The sequence below is a fragment of the Patella vulgata genome, chromosome 6, assembly GCF_932274485.2.
Source record: "Patella vulgata chromosome 6, xgPatVulg1.2, whole genome shotgun sequence".
NCBI lineage: Eukaryota > Metazoa > Mollusca > Gastropoda > Patellidae > Patella > Patella vulgata.
The window spans coordinates 51,854,793-51,872,174 of record NC_065884.2 but is presented as its reverse complement, the minus strand read 5'-3'; the positions used below and the strand labels follow the sequence as shown (position 1 = coordinate 51,872,174).

At 34.7% G+C, this 17,382-nt stretch overlaps 1 protein-coding gene across 2 annotated transcripts in view; it reads left to right on the top strand.

Moving 5' to 3' along the window:
* Window positions 1-237: 237 nt before the first annotated feature.
* Window positions 238-17,382, top strand: part of LOC126825043 (sodium/hydrogen exchanger 10) — a 28,056-nt gene continuing 10,911 nt past the window's right edge. Inside the window, exons 1-15 of one of the 2 annotated variants that reach the window (XM_050554472.1) lie at window positions 238-349; window positions 2,219-2,352; window positions 3,090-3,350; window positions 3,978-4,115; window positions 4,283-4,399; window positions 5,138-5,299; window positions 5,479-5,587; window positions 6,352-6,495; window positions 6,924-7,095; window positions 8,197-8,278; window positions 8,438-8,540; window positions 11,596-11,674; window positions 12,460-12,597; window positions 15,579-15,676; window positions 16,865-16,925. In XM_050554472.1, coding sequence (XP_050410429.1) covers window positions 2,256-2,352; window positions 3,090-3,350; window positions 3,978-4,115; window positions 4,283-4,399; window positions 5,138-5,299; window positions 5,479-5,587; window positions 6,352-6,495; window positions 6,924-7,095; window positions 8,197-8,278; window positions 8,438-8,540; window positions 11,596-11,674; window positions 12,460-12,597; window positions 15,579-15,676; window positions 16,865-16,925 — 1,761 coding nt within the window. In that variant the 5' untranslated portion in view covers window positions 238-349; window positions 2,219-2,255. The remainder of the gene's footprint in view (window positions 350-2,218; window positions 2,353-3,089; window positions 3,351-3,977; window positions 4,116-4,282; window positions 4,400-5,137; window positions 5,300-5,478; window positions 5,588-6,351; window positions 6,496-6,923; window positions 7,096-8,196; window positions 8,279-8,437; window positions 8,541-11,595; window positions 11,675-12,459; window positions 12,598-15,578; window positions 15,677-16,864; window positions 16,926-17,382) is intronic. The other variant, XM_050554473.1, reaches the window with a different exon arrangement.

The following is a 17,382-nucleotide window of genomic DNA, read 5'->3' as shown; positions in this document are numbered from 1 at the left end:
AGCCGCTCGACCGATATTATTTATATAATCATATGAATGCGGTAAACATAACTTACATTAGGCCTCCTTTGGTCATAGTTACCTATTGTAAACCTACCCCACATCATGAATGCACACTGCTATTGCGGTTATTTCGTTATAACATTATTCTGTTACATTGTAATATAATAATGGCGACCTATTCTTAAACTGTAATCATTTGGCGCTTTCTATGCTAAACATTTTTTTTTACATTGGTGTACGTTTGGCTCTATAATAGTTTTATTATTACTAAAGAACATACGCCTTGAATAAGGGACGGGCTGTTGTCAGTTATCTTATAGGGATTACAAACATATTACAAAAACAGGTAAATTAAACACTTTTACTTACAAAATCAACTTAATTATATGAAGACAATTACATATAAATTACAGGTTGTGCGTAGAACAGATTCGCAAGGTTTAGCGAGTCCATAAAGTTTGATTTCAAACAATGGTGCGGGAAATTATATAACACGCAATTATATATAACACAGCCTTTATTACAGAAGATTTTATAGGGACAGCTTTGTTTTGCCTTAATTTCATATCATGACTGCTGAAGATAACAGTCATCGTGCGGGCCCCATGACTAGATTTGAACAGCTGTATGTTGCATAAATGTCTTGAAAAACTAAGGAAACTTTATAGTGCTAAACCGCTTTGATTTAGGTTAGAACAATGTGTTGGGATGGGATCTATGTGGTAAAATATTCATTCAGAAAGAGTACGCGCAAGAGGGCTTTGTTTTATGTTTAGTTTTTACTTAAAGTGACGAAAATTATAAACTTTCGCTTTTATAGCAACTGTATTAATATCTTTGAAAAAAAAATTAATAAATAAATATAAATGAAAGAGCCGTTGTTTGCCTATTATTTATTTATGGATTTAGAATGCTGCATTTTATCGTCGTAAAAATAATTTAATGCAAATGATGTTGTTCATGTCGATTATTATCTTTGAGATTTTTTTATCGGACACGACAGCTATATGAGGTACACGATAAGGTGGTACGTAATTCTTTAACCAATGTTTATAATGGCATAAATAGAATGTGACACCAACATTGAAAGCCCGATGTCTTTTTTGATCTCGGAAACAGTCGCACGTTCCTTCCAAATTTGCAACTTATTTCTGAATGTCGTTCTTTTTTTCATTGTCATTATCCCCAAAGGATAATGGTATTTTGATGAATTATTAGATCATGAGAAAAATACATATAGTCAGTATATATACCTGTACTCATAGTAGGTCAAATAATGGATCACCTACTTGTGTAAGCGGTTAATCAATGGAAAGGGCATCCATAACGTATAGAGTGAAGGTATAGTGAGGAATAAAAATAACCAGAATTTTCTTTATTATCTGTATGTATTTACAGTAGTACAAATCATCAAATAATCATTAGCGATTTATCGCACTAATAGTTACGAATGTGTTGAATGAAATCTACGATAGTTTGTTTGACGCATACAGATAGCTGACCCGTTGACATTGTCACAATCACCAAAATAGTAAAGTGAATAATAATGGATTAATGACTTATATATATATATAAAAAATACTACCAATAACAGATTTTTTTTTTTTTTGTTTTGTAAAAAAGAGAAGAAAAAAGAATATCGAATGTATCACTGTAGACACTCCCTTTGCGAACCTATGTTGGATATGTTAGTGTTATGTTTTGATGTTCTTTTAGCACTTGTGGATAAAAAAATACGCCCATCCCATTAACACTGTCGCCCACAATGTGTAAGTGAATCTGGCAAGTCGCAATAATCTAAAACCAATAATCTAAAACCAGCAGAACAGTAGGACGTTAAACTCCATTTCATTTCTAAAACCAATCATGAAAATAAAATTTTGTGTGAGTCCACCCGTGTACTTCATTGGTGTGCACGTAAAAGAGCCCATAGCAGTACCACGGAATTAGATAAAAAAAAAGGTATGCGGAAATGCCACTGTTCCCTTATATATGCGTCCTTTCAGCAAGAATTGGTGCAGAACAGTATTTCCTATTCCATTTTACTTCGAATCATGAAAGTTAAACTGGTGCTAAGCAGAAAGAATCCTAGAATTGTTTTTTTTAAATCTATAAGGGTGCTCACCCCTGCCGCGAAAGAAACCCCAAATTATCACCCTACAACATCGAGGAATAATCTAGATTTGAATATTTCTTTTTAATAATTTATTTTAAGTTTTCAGTATAAAAAATAATTGGAAAGAAAGGCAGTCATGGCGCTCGACAATTCAACTCTCCATGAGGATGGTCATGATGACGACCACAGTGCATCTGTTATATTTTTTATATTTGCTAGTTTTGGTTTTGGAGGTAAGAATGATGTTTGATCTCAATGCTGCCCATGGCTTTATCAAATCCAGATCAACACCCTGTTTATTTATTTTTATGCATATTACTTAGAATCCTGTTTATTATTAATACACTTTTATAAGTTCATATTTTTCGATTTCGAATAGCAAATATAATTTCTATGCATAAATAGGATGTACATAAGACGTCCAGGGCTGATAAGGAAAGCGTATCAAGTCTTTCGATTGAAATGGAAAACCGTGTACACATTGGCAAGCACAGAACACGTTTCTGATGAAAATTAAAGAGCTGAAGGTGGTAACACGGCTTTTCGAACAAATTTTATACATCGCTTTGTACACACAACCATATGTTTGTCCCAAGTGTTGTGTTGACGAGACATTAATCCCAATTCCAATCCATTGACTTCAAACGAACAAACTACAAAAAATGTTGGTAATAAAAGCATCTCCCTGTATAAAATTAATATCTTTAGTCATCCAAACGACTTATGATTTTATACAAAATATGATCACTTACGATTTTATACAAAATATGATCACTTAACCATTTTATACAAAATATGATCACTTAACCATTTTATACAAAATATGATCACTTATCATTTTATACAAAATATGATCACTTACCATTTTATACAACTTACCATTTTATACAAAATATGATCACTTACCATTTTATACAAAATATGATCACTTACCATTTTATACAAAATATGATCATCAAATATTTTTCAGCTTTAATGCGACAAGTGATGAAATTTATTCCCGTCCGATTGGCTTATACTGTGGTTTTACTGCTGCTGGGTGTTATATTTGGATCTATATCTGATGCTGTTCCGGCTTTAGAACGTTATGCGACCCTTGTTGATGCCAATCCTCACCTTATACTACACACATTTTTACCCGTTTTACTATTTGAATCAGCTTTTGCTTTAGATTTTCATACATTTAAGAAAACTTCAGCTCAAGTTTTAATATTAGCAGTTCCCGGATTAGGTAATATTTTCATTCTATTCTTTAATCGTTATTAAATTCGTTAATTTGGAGAGATATAGTGAAGCTCGACATATTGTTGTTTTTAAATTTCAATTCATTTTAAAAAAATAATCAGTATATGTTGCAGTATCCTTATTCGAATTACTTAAAGATACACTATGGAATATTAGATAAAGAGCTGGCAGTTCTCACTATAATAGTTAAAAACTAGATAATGTAAAGAGAATAGGCCTAACCTCGATCATCATTACTAAAGTCGGTACGATAAAATAACATAGTCTCGATTATCCATTTTTGGATTATATCATCATTGAGCGTTGAGCAGCGAATCGGATTCAAATCCAGAGAAAATTCGACACATAAGATGACATCGAGAGTTGATTAAGGTTTTTCCATTTTAAAAAATGACTAATTCATCGTTTATATAATAATTCAGGCCCAAAGAAAGACCTACAATAGGCAGATTTAGCCCTTGCATAATGTATGTTTAACTAACTTTAACTCGATCTGGGGATTTATAGCTGCGACTTTATATATGGTAGCAAGATGGGGAGGGATTATTCTGATAGCTATCATTCATTGGATTTTAAAAGATTAAACCGAAATAACATTCTATTTATCATTCAGCTTTATCGTCTGTGTTAATAAGTATTATGGCACAGTATTTATTTGACTACAACTGGGATTGGAATATTGGAATGCTGTTTGGTTCTTTGATGAGTGCTACAGATCCTGTTGCAGTAGTTGCTATACTTAGAGAAGTCGGTATGTATGGTTTATTAAATCGGACTGTGGCCCCAGCTAATGCATATAGAATGATATGAAATACTTCCTTTCAGTTTTCGGAAAAACTTAAAAAGTTCAATGCCCTGTTAAGAATAATAAAGACTGTATATACACGTAATAGGCATGTTTCAACATTTATGTTTCAGGGGCATCCAAAAAGCTCTCAATAATGATTGAGGGTGAATCTTTGTTGAATGATGGTGCTGCTATTGTGTTCTTCAATATATTCCTTATTTTATCAACTACAACAAACGGGTTAACCGGTATGGAATGTTTATTTTTATTAGATTGTTAGATTGGTGTCATTTGTTACAAATAGTAATAGCATGTGCCTCAATAAAGATGCTTGCAAAATTCCGTTAGTGTCAGTGGTACAAACAAACCATGTAGTGGCCTTGAATGGTTAAGCCAAAATAACAGTGTATAATAATAAAACTCCACCATTGAAGTGTAGAATACAATCATGCAAACTTAAAATCTCCAAGCAGTAAAATCTATACTAAGTGCATACTAGAGCAGACCACTACTCTACGTAAACGAGCTAATGGTTGGTTCGAAAATGTCATCACCCCAGAAGAAAGAGGTTGAACTGATGCATTGTTTCAACATGAGTATGGAGGTTTCCAGTGGGGTATCTAAGCTATCAATGCGCTTGAGTAGAATCCTCAGAGCCTCTTCCCTAGGTACATTGGTAAACACATCTACAACATCATACGATACCATTTGCAGTTTCTCACAGAATTCACCCGAATCTTTAATGAAGAACGATGTTGTTGTGTCAAGTTGGTTTGATAAGCACGGGACCGTGTTGTAGAAGACTGAATCTCGGGAACACACTCATAGACGGGCTCTCATGGGGATTTTGTGAATTTTTATGGTAGCCCTTACATACGGTGATCGAGAATGGTTATAATATTATACCATATTATTTTCTATAAAAGTATAAAAAGTAACGAAGAAATCGGCAGGTTAATTAATAGTATATATATATTTATTTTCAGGTGGTGAAATTGCCGTATATTTTTTAAGAGTAGCCATTGGTGGACCAGCTTTTGGCTTATTAATGGCGATTATAACTATTCTGTGTTTGACTCATGTATTTAATGATGTCATGGTGGAAATAACTATAACATTAGCTTCTACGTATGCTACATTTTATATCGGTAATGACATCGAGTTCCTTTTATTTTATTTGAATTTGAACTCGAATTCCTTTATTCACAATTCAAAATCTGCTATTTTAGTGTAGTTTTTAGCTTTGATTTTAATTTCGCTTTACTCTAAAATGTGAAGAATCGGGAATTGGATGATACAAATCTGACACAAGACATATTTCTCGTAGGTGAAGAATTATTGGAAGTATCTGGTGTGTTAGCTGTTGTAGTTTTAGGTGTAGCCTTGAGCAGTATGAAAACCAGTATCAGTCCCGAAGTTGAGGCCTTCTTACACAGGTAATATATAAGGACAATTGCTTATACTATTCAAAGCTCAATTATTTATACTTTCCAAATGTGTTATTTTTATGTTATAAAACATGCACTAATTGTAAAAATACATAGGATTTAGATCTTCGCGAGGACCACAAAGCGTATTTTATCACCCAATAATACATTCTACAGTAGATATCGCTTGTGTGATATATTTCATAATCTACTGCGATATCTCCTTAGGAGATATCGCTTTACATGAATTTGATTGGTCAGTTGAAAAGGAACTACTTTTTTTTATTTTCAAAGAACAGTTCATTTCTTATTAAAAGTAACTTTTTTTAAATTAAAAATGAACTATTGTTATTCAATCGACCTTGATGGAAACACTGGGTCAATATAAAGGACTTTGGAATGGTTGAATTGCTGTCAAAAAATGATGATATATCACTACGCCGTAATGTTCAGTAAAAGTGAAATCAACAGCAAAGAATTATATTTATCTATTTGTGCATGTAAGAAGGGATTGGGTTATAAATAAAATCTCCTACTCGTCTTTTTTGATATAAAAAAATGTCAACACTCGTTGATAAAGTAAAAAAAAACTCGGCAGAGCCTCGTTTTTTGTTACTTTATCGACTTGTGTTGATATTTTTGGATATCAAAAAAGACTGGTAGGAGATTCTCTATTTACAATGGATTTTGCGACTGTTTAATGTTCAAGGAGAAAAATAACCAGCCTTTATTTTATTAGTTTTCTCTAACAAATATGGTTTGCTTATTTTCAGTTTTTGGGAAACTTTGGCTTATTTAGCCAACACTCTTATCTTCATAATTGTCGGTGTGGTAATTGCAAAAAGAGCCATCTCTCTTATACACGGTGTGGACTGGTTTTATATGATTGCGTTATACCTGGGGTTACAATTTATCAGGTTAGTTTCACAATATATCAATATGATAATATCCCAGCACTTGTTGGGACTGCATCAATGTTGTAATTGTTGGTTCATGAACGGTGGTCAGGTGTCATGGTTGGGCTATAGGTACTACAGTTATGAGAGTCTGTCAGAAATGCATGTATGCCAGTGTATGGTAAACCCGATGTTGGGGGTTTTACGATCAACTGTCTAATTTTATGTCGAGAATAAGTCAGGGATGCATGGATGGCAGTGTGTGGTAAATTCAAATGTTATGCCGCGAGTAAGTCAGAAATGCATGCATGACAGTGTGGGGTAAACCAGAGATTAGGTGTGTCAAGACTCACTTTCGAATTTTATCCCGACTCAGGGAAATACCCAAACATGTTTATAGTGTCAAGACTTATACCAAGTTACCATCTTCTATATGTTTGTTTTATCAGGGCCGCTGTCACGCTAGTATTTAGTCCTATACTAAAAAGAATAGGTTACGGCTTGACATGGCAAGAAGGCCTTGTTTTGACATGGGGCGGTTTACGTGGTGCTGTTGGTCTAGCATTGGGTTTGTTGGTGATGGAGAATAACCTTTTAGACTTGGAGAAAGTACGAGTTAAGGTAATGAATCAAATCTAAAATCAGTAATTATCTCAAATTTTAGAAAGGACAATTGTATAATGGTACATACGATTTCACTCAGCTCGGCTTTATTCGTCCATATTGTTCAGAAACACACCTTGCACCGACTTGCACACACCTTGCGCCAACTACCCACATTTAAAGACTAGTAATCATGTCAAACAAAGGCGAGTTATTGGTAGCATTAATACTCTATATTGTTCAGAAACATCATATATCTCAAATTTGGGATTCCGTTGTGCTTATCTTTTATTTGTTTAATCGTTTTCTAGTATGTGCCACAATATTCACAATAATCGCCGTGCGGGGTATATTTTATTAAGGGCTAATGCAAACACGACCAATCAATGTATAACTATGGCGTCACCGCAGGTGGAATTGGGCCGTCAGGTATCCCAAAAGTCTACACAAACATGACGTAACTACTGCGGTAGCGCATGCTTCATATCTTTCAACACTGTGTTGCTCATAGAAATATATAGACGTTTATATTACCATAGCTTTACTATTTGCTTCACCTTGGCGTTAACGCGGATTTTGGCAAAATTCAAAAAATGACGCGGCTTTTGCTACATCCACGTGGTACCTTTACGCCATCCAACTACCGACACGTACCTTGAGCTACTGCAGTCTCTACCAGAGCACATTAACCTACTCAAATACCAGGATAGCGGCACACTCGTGTGAGACTGGCTTTAGTGAATAATATGGCACTCTGAACAATATTTAAAATTTTAATCATCTTGAGGGTTTTCCTGAAAATATTTAGAATTAGTCTTTTGTAACCAGGGCCCTGTTTCTCGAAATTTTAACTAAAGATACAATCCAAATTTTAGTAGATACTTCAATTTTGATTGGCTAAGCACTAAAATCAATCTAACATTATCCAATCAAATTACTAAAATTTGGATTTTATCTTAATTAAAATTTCGTGAAACAGGCCCCAGGTGTTTAAGGTGAAATATCTGGGAGTGATAGCCATGTCAACACCCTTAAGTATTTCTTTGTATATCACCACGGTCTTCATATGAAGCCTTTTTCGTATTAAAGCAATGGAATATGTCTTTCTTTATATTGTAGATATTGATTCATGTTTCCGGTATCGTATTTCTGACTTTACTGATAAATGCTACAACAATTCCTTACTTGTTGAAAACATTGGGTAGGTGTATATTGTAAAGTTTCGAATTGTCAGGCAATTTAAAATCAAGCAGTGGAAAACTAAATGTCAGTCTTTTATTTTCGATAGTGCTTGTGCGGATGAGACATCAGCCTCACTGTTGGTTAGTTTCCAATTATTTGTGGTTCTCTTATTTTAAAGGAATGAATGATATATCTATTGCCAAGAGAATGGCAATGGCGAGTGCCATGAAACATCTTCAGGAGCTCAGACACAAAACTCTTAATATGTTAAAGACAGACAGGTAGATATCCGTCACTTTTATTTTACCCCTCGCTGAATTAATGAGTTAAAGGACAATATTGGTGCCAGTCATTATCACATATGTGATAGAACTGGTAAAACACGTTCCAAATATTATTTTATCTCACAGATCATTGCTACGATAGATGCGTAATCAACGCTTGAACGATCGGAAGTGACGAACGCAAAAGGAAAACACGAGTTATCCCTCTATATAACTGACTGAAGTGACGAGTGAGAAAAAGATTCATGGGCGAATTTCTGCTCACTAATAATTCTTTCGAAGACCAAAAGTTGTTATATGAGACTGTAAGAGTATATCTGACAATTCAGAAAAGTAATTGAATGTCATTAGATAAAAGAACACGAGAAAAATAGAAGCAGTCAGTACATTCACGTGTGTTGATTCATTCTATTCATGGTAATGCATGGACTTTTTCTATTTTTCTTTCATGTTCTCTTATTTTGTGACAGTCAATTTTTTATGAATTCTCCAGTGTGTGCAAGTCTGCCGAACTTTGTTACGGTTGTGGTGTGCCTTTCTGCGATGTGGCTAATTTCCACTTTCCTTAATCCAGTCATACTGACATAATGCATCCACCCTTATACCCCTGTGACCCCGACAAAATTGCCTATTTCTCGGAAATGGAAAAAATTCAAAGCGATTCATGGATTTTCGTTTGATCTTGTATATTAATCATACGTGTATATAAATGTATAAGATAAGAATATTAAAAATGAACAAAGGTATATGCCCTTCAAAATGGTTATGTTTAAACTTTTAGATAAAAATTGCGGGAAAACGGAAATCGAAAATCGGCTCTCGCCGTGCTCTGCTTATTTACGGGGACTATCCAGATATATTAGCTAAATTGAGATAAAATAATATTTTGTATCAATAATTATTTACGCAGACACAGTCGTAATGTTTATTTTCTAACAAATGAAATTGACGATGTCGAAAAATTTACAAGAGAATAATGGATTTTCCATCTATGTCACTAAGTTTTCGCCATTTATATAAAAAATTGAAGAAATGGCGAGCAATTTTAGAGTCAGAGTATTGACTGGAACAGAGAGTAATTGAGTGGAGTACACTAATTAGGACTGTTCCATTATAGCTATGGTGATTGTGTTAATTAATCCTGTCCTTCACAGTCTGAGATATGGGTTTCTAAGTTTATGTCTTCGGTGTCTTAAATACCAACATTCTATTTGATAATTAAATGAGTAAATTATGTGTGGACAACTCTAATTTAGAATCCTTTGTTCTAATTATACAAGAATCCTTTGTGCTAGTTCTACACAATTGTGTGAATCTCTGTGGGTGTTTTCCCCAAACATGTAAATGTCCAGTTATGATATGGAGTTGGCAATAAGTCTCAAATTTCTCGTTATCCCCGTGTGCTTATAGATAGCCATGTGTACACAAATTCTTTCACATGAGATTCATGTTAATACATACTTCGTAGAATTAAAACATCATGAATGAGCAGCTGCGCCACAAAATATACCATTGATTCTTGTCATTAAATGATATCATCAGCAGATGCCAAATTGATATATCAATTTCATTTACTGTGCTATATAGCGCCAAGGTATATGAAGCTAATTTGCAAAGGTTTTGTGCGTTATCCTGGTTTCGTGCAATTCCTGGGCAATTAAAAAATTACAGACCACTTTCCAACCTTTGTTTCATCTCCAAGATTTTAAAAAATCAATTAACAACATATGTTGAGGAAAACTGTCTGTTGGAAAAATTCCAAAGTGCGTATCGAAAGTGTCATAGTACGGAAACAGCACTTACACGAGTTCACAACGACATACTACTCTCATTGGACAATACTTTGTAGTCTGTATACAAAACCGCTTGGTTCTATTGTAAGGAAATATGGTCTTCAATTCTACCTGTATGCGGATGATATACAGCGGTATTGTTCTCTTAAACCTCTAAATAATAACTCTGTTCATGCGAAAGATAACCTAGGAAATTGCATAATAGAAATTAAATCATGGATGACATCGAACTTTCTAAAGCTTAATTCTGACAAAACTAAATATTTATGTATTGGATCTAAACAGCAGTTACACAAGATTTCAGATACTAAAGATATTTATGTCGGGAATTGTCAAATTATGTGCTCTAAAGTAGCTAGAAACATAGGCGTTATATTCGACCAAAATATGAACATGAAAGCACAAGTAAATAATATTTGTAAAGTGTGTTACTATTATTTGAGGAAAATGGGTCAAATAAGAAAATACATTAATAATGATGCAACAAAAACTCTAATTAATTCATATGTTACCTCTAGACTAGATAATTTCAATTCCGTGTTATCTGGACTTCCTCTTACAGTAATTTATAAACTCCAAAAAGTAAAAAAAAATAACAACACAAACAAAATAGTTCTCTCATATTACTCCAATATTGTACAGCCTTCACTGGTTACCAATTCAATACAGAATTAAGTTTAAAATTACATACAAATGTCTCAACAACCTCTGTCCTGCATATTTATCAGAACTCCTTAAATTGTATACCCCTAAACGAAGCCTCCGCTCATCCTTTTTAAAAGAAGCTTTTATATAAACGTTTTAAATGTTACTTCTATAGATGTTTTGTAACCTGTGTTTTACTTTTTATTTATGTATCTTTTAATTGTGTACAGCGGATATGGGCACCTAACAGTGGAAGCTAAGCGCTTTACAAATTTTTCAATAATAATAATGATAATAATAATAATATAATAATAATAATAATAATAATATCAAAAATGACCGACAGTGAAAATTTTGAAGTGGGAGCGCTGATATCAGATTAAGTTTATACAAAAAGGAGCCAATGCAAATTTCAGCAACCAGAAATAAAAGAGGAACTTATACGGTTCATAGCATATTCTCAAAAACCACTTGATCTATTTCAGCAACATTTAGGGGGTAAATGGCTTGGGTTGTTCAAATTTTGATTTTAGACTCTAGACTGACAGTGTGCAGTAACTGCATACAGTTCTTTCAAGAAAATTATTAACTGGCATTTTTTAACGTACATATAGGTTTCTGGCAGATTCTGATTGGGAACTGGTTGAAAGATCTTGTGAAATAACATCACCTTATAAAACATCAAAAGACGAGGTATGATAATTGTTCTATTATCTTTTGATTTTTACATAATGTTATTTGATCCTTAAATATCCTTCTAAGACGGGTAGTGGACAACGTTGGTCTGTGGTGGGTGGGATTGGGGACCAGAGTAGTGTAGAATGACTCTTACAGTCATCTGGGCCCCTTCCTGCCAGGTGATTATTATGAGGTGGAAGCAGCAAGACTTCAAGATTATGCTGAAAAAAGTAAAACCCTAGGGATTGAAATTCACTGTAAAGCCGAAGATATATTCTTTACAGCATATACGAGGTCAGCGAGGAGGAGGTCTTTATCACAAGAAGCAAAAATTGGATGCATTTTCCCGATTGATGTTGCTTTAACTTTGTGCTGGGGGACAAACAGTTCGAAGAGCAAAAATTCAAGGACGAGGGGTTTCTCAAACACGAATACTGTTTAATTACAAAATAGTAAACGCTTAGCATAACTTCTTTAACTCCAGTGATACATTATAAAGTTCAGAATAGCCTCTTAACAATGCACCAATGTGTAGAAACACCCTACGGGACATTACCACTAAATTTCAAGATCGAAGATTATTCAGCAAACAGAAACCACTCCCTTGAAGAAATTATAATGCCGCCACATACCGATAGAATTACCTCTAAAAAACTGTGGAAATGACCGAGAGCATGGTGCATTTTACATACATATCCCCATACATGTAATTACCCAGGGGGTACTAATAGGCTAACATTGGGCATACTATATGGTGTTGCTTTCTCCCGATTTTAATTTTAGATTTTTATCATTTTCAGCTTGAACTGGCGAAAAAACAAATCCGTCCCAAAGCAATTTGTCCTGACTGCAACTCTTGTCTACCTATACAACCAACACAGAAAGAACTGGGCGATATGACTGATGAGGCTATACTTAGGTTATTAAAAGCAGAGAAAGTGAGTATAAAAATTCAATTGAACATTTAAGTAGGTAGACTGTTACAAATTAAGGAAGTCCTTAAAATGAGCCGTCCCAGGTATATTAGTTAATTTTGTGCTGAACATTTATAAACACAATAACGTATTCCCAGGCTATTATCTCAAGCGCTGTGGCAATTATTTGAGGAAGCACAAACGGTCGGTTATCATATGACAACTTCTATAGTGTCTGGATAACTTTACTCCAATGAATTTTGGCTATCATATACAAACGGTTCAATAGTCTCTTAGATACATCTTCTTTATCATATCACCGCTTGACTTGTGAAATATGAGACGCTATTTCAACTTTTCTTATAGGCTAATTGTGACATCACCAGTTTATAATAGACGGCCAGCGTTGAAAACATAAACTTTATTTACATCAGTAACTAGTGCATATGTAATGCTAACACATAATCCTGCATTAACATGCAATACTGGTACGGTGCATGCAAACCTAGACCAGGGGATTCACTCCGTGGGCAACCATTCCCATATCTCTCCTGTACTCATCCACTGAACGCGACTCCAGAAACCAAACTTCCAAAACTGAGCATGCTAATCGGGTAGATACAGTTCTACATAATTAATAATTAAACAGAGTAACGCGTACGACTTACATCTATAAACAATGGTGGGGGAATGGATGGCTGAATGGTTAGCACGTGCGCGCTGTATCATAAAGTCTGTCATTGAGTCAACTGGCGAGGTTTCGATTCCCCGGTTGTACGTGGCAAGGAGTAGGGTCGCTTGTCCAACCTCGTAGGTTTTCTCCGGGTCCTCCGGTTTCCTCCCACTGCTAAAGACCCCTACGTGCAAGCGAATTATGGCAATAAAATTGAACCATATGTTAGTCCCGAAATGACCTAGTTTGTGTCGAGTGGACGTTAAACCCAATTGCTCTCGCACTATAAACAATGAAATGTAGGAGTTTGTCATGTCTTTTTTAAAGGGGGCGGTAGGTAAGATCAGAGAAAGAGCTGATAGTTCTGGCTCTAACAGTTCAAAAATAGTTAATGAAAACAGAAAATGTTGAAAATTTCAGCCAATTAACGATTCAATTTTCAGCTAGCCTCGGTCATCATTACTAACGTTGGTTCTATTATAAACAAAGTCTCGATTATCCATTTTTACGTTAAAGTATCCATCACAAAATATATTCAAATCCACTAACTGAAACAGTTAATTAAGGTCTAATTGATAATTTAGATAACATTTCCGGCCTAAAAAAAGACCTGCAATAGGCAGATTTAGCTCTTGTATATTGCATGTTTAAAAAGCTACTGTTCTGTCCTATCTTCGGTCTTAACTGATTCTTTTCTCGTTAATTGTATGGATATATCTCGGTTTTTCACATAATACAAAATGTCTAAACAAATATATAGGTGCCAATTTAATTAAGTCGGGTGTGTTGATTTGCTTTTTTATGTAAACAATGTTTTGTTCTTAGAAAAGGATTGTGAAACAGGCCAGGCCTATATTAATTTTCTCTGGTCCAAATACCGTACACCACATATGAAAAACATCTGTTAAAAATTGTAGCCTCCATACGCCCAAACTTCGAGTGGGTGTATAAAAATGAAACTAAAATTAGAAAATCAACTGACTTTCTTTTAATATTTTGAAACGGAAATTCTTTAGAAATTTAATCCCGTTAAAAGATGTTATTCTTACATTCGAGATTAGTGAATCTGAAAATCAATAGCTCTCTAAGTAACTCAGTTGTAAGTCTTATTGGGTAAAATAGAATATGTTATATGGTTAGATTAACTCTCGACATCATTATTTGTTAATAGATAGCTTCAAAGGATTTGTTCTTTGAAATATAAGTAGAAAATAACAATAACTTAACAGGTTTTATTGAACCTATGCCATTAACTTTTTCATTAAAAAAGACTGTGTGATATATAATCTATGTCTACATTACATCAACCAGCACACGGCATCTCCTTTTAACCAAAGCCATTCTTTGCAGAGTAATTTATCTACACGTAGAGAATGTTCTTCTCTGAAAATCTGATATTTCATGTGAACAGCAAAATATGAAATAAAAGATGAAAGTAGCCACTAAGCGTGGAATAATAAAAATAAATCTTGATGAAAATAGCCACTAAGCGTGAAATTAAAAAATAAATCTTGTTTTTTTAGTCTCAAGGACCTCATAAAGGACTAATTTATCTTCGATTTTACTACCTGGAAACGGTCTGTTGAAGCGAGTTCTTGGCGTGCGATGTACGGAACTGTGGGTATCCTAGAAACATCAACGCTGGTTAATCAAGTGTCCGGTGTCATAGGGTCAAAAGCCGCTCGTATGACCCCTGACACGAACCCCCACTACATCTGGTCAGATCTTCACGTAGTAGAGGCCATCGAATGTGTAAAAAAACGAAACGAAATATAGATCTGTATTTTAATCAAATTGTAAATATATATTACGCAGGGGATCACTAAATCCTCTGGTCTGAAGATTCTATTTCATATGAATAGGAAATACAAAAGCAAGGATGAAAATAGCTATAATAATGCTCTCCCGACATACAAAAGTGTTGGCCATTTTTAGAGTTTCAAAGGCCACAGATTATAGCTAGTCCGTACATGTTCCTAGTGTAGTGGAAGGCTGATCTCTAGGCAAGAACTGTGATTAATAATATCTGTAAACGATCGAACAATCCTCCCCCCTCCAAATTAGTCCCCTTAATTTAATTTGCAGAATGACATTAATAGACATTCTTGGTTCCTTTCTCTAAGCTGTTGGTGGCTTTATATTCATTGGTTGACAATTTGAACAGTCTGTATATTCATTTTATGAACGGGGTCGAGAACATTATTTCTTATTAGAATTTTGACCAGTTGAGCCTTACGAGGTATGGTTAACATATATGATACTTATGAATGCTATAAGGAGGGTAATAGAAATCATGCCGTTTTAAATTTAATTTTGATTTATTTCATTTAAGTTAAGTTATTGGAGACAGTTTGAACAAGGCATGTTATCCCGAGAATCAGTTCGTACACTGCAAGGTTTTACTGAAGTAGCATCCGATAAAAAGGGAGCGTAAGTTTTAAATATTCTTTAATTTCGGACTTAATCCATGCCCAACTGTCGACACTTAGTAATGGATGTTGTAGTAAGTATCTTTAGGTGTTTGTGGACGTCACTCAAAACGACTTCCCAGTAATGAGAGATGTACTAGGTATGTTAGAATCAATAATCGTTCAATTCCCATTATTTTTGTAGCTAACTCAGTACAAATAAACCCATACTCTTTTCCTACAATAATCTCAATGTTGGTTTGAACCTACTTACTCAGTTCAAATGAACCCCATACTCTTTTCCTACAGTACTTCCAGTGCTTGTTTAAACTAAGAGGGGAGCCACGGCGGCTAAGTGAATAAGACGCTGGTTCGCTAGCCTGGAAATCGCGGGTTCGATCTCGGTGGTTTCCCCTTGTCAGTGGTGCAGGACGGAGAGCCTAAGAAGGACAACTGTCTAGTCGTTTAGATGGGACAAACAAACGAGGTCCCGTGTATGCATTGGCGTGCACATAAAATATCCCTTGGCTGCTGGAATTCGATGTAAGAGTAGGTCGTAATTTAAACTTAGAATTTTTAAAAGCCTATAAGTTACTATACTAATCCGTTACAAAAGAACCTATACTCTTTTCCTACAATACTCGCAGTGCTGCTTTTGGCCGGTTAAATAGCCCAAGTTATATAATTGGTACAAAAGAACACTCTTACACGTCTCGCCTGATAATGGACAATACTAGATAGCCCCTGGACAATGGTCAATGACCGGATTACTAGTCAAGATGTTCAAACCCTAACCAGTAGGACGTTAAACCCCATTTCATTTCATTTGAAACGCTAACTTACGACAAATCTCTTTAGCGTTTTGAATTTCGAAAATTAAACGAGGAACACTGTAGCAGTTGAATTATATACTCTTCAAAAAAATCAAATTAACCCTAGTTCTGTTGGGGCGATAAGTTCTTCATCTGTGAACATACTCTCAAAGCATGTCAAATGTCCATGACTATTTATCATATCACAACCTGCATAGGTATTTGCATTTCAATATCCCCTACTTCTTTTGAAGAGTATATTTGGATGGACGTCATTTAATGAAGTATAGTGGAGATAAACTCGTGCACTGCACCTCGATCAATAAGTCGACTTATCACTGATTTGTATTTTAATGTCAAAATATATTGTGTTTTATTATTTACATGTCTCATTCCAGATTTATAGATCCTAATGACGTTAAATCATCGTGGAAGATACCCAAAGTATTACTTAAACTAGTAAGAAACAATTTGAAGTTAATTTAATGAATTTTTTAAAAAATAATTGTAAGATTTAATCAAAACGTTTCAAATGCACCCACATCCTTTTCTCAAACTCAATTCAGGGGACCAGGACCAGAAATAGTCGTAAATGGCATCTGCGGTGTTGCAATTTTCCAAATTTTGTCTATCGCTAATTGTCACGTCAACGCTTCAATATGGAAATCTGGAATTTCTGGACCCCACGCCTATGCTGAAAATCCTGGTTCCGCCACTGCTGTCCCTCTACTGGACATCTTAATTTGGATATGCTCTAGATCGTTAAGGGAAATTTGATGATTATCCACTCCATTGCAATTCTTCCCCACAACTGTAATGGACCTAAATCAATGGTTGGTACAAGAAACACAAGTTCTTGAGGTATCCATTTATAAAAGCGAAATAAACAAAGCATAGCTTTGCGTCTAAGCTATAT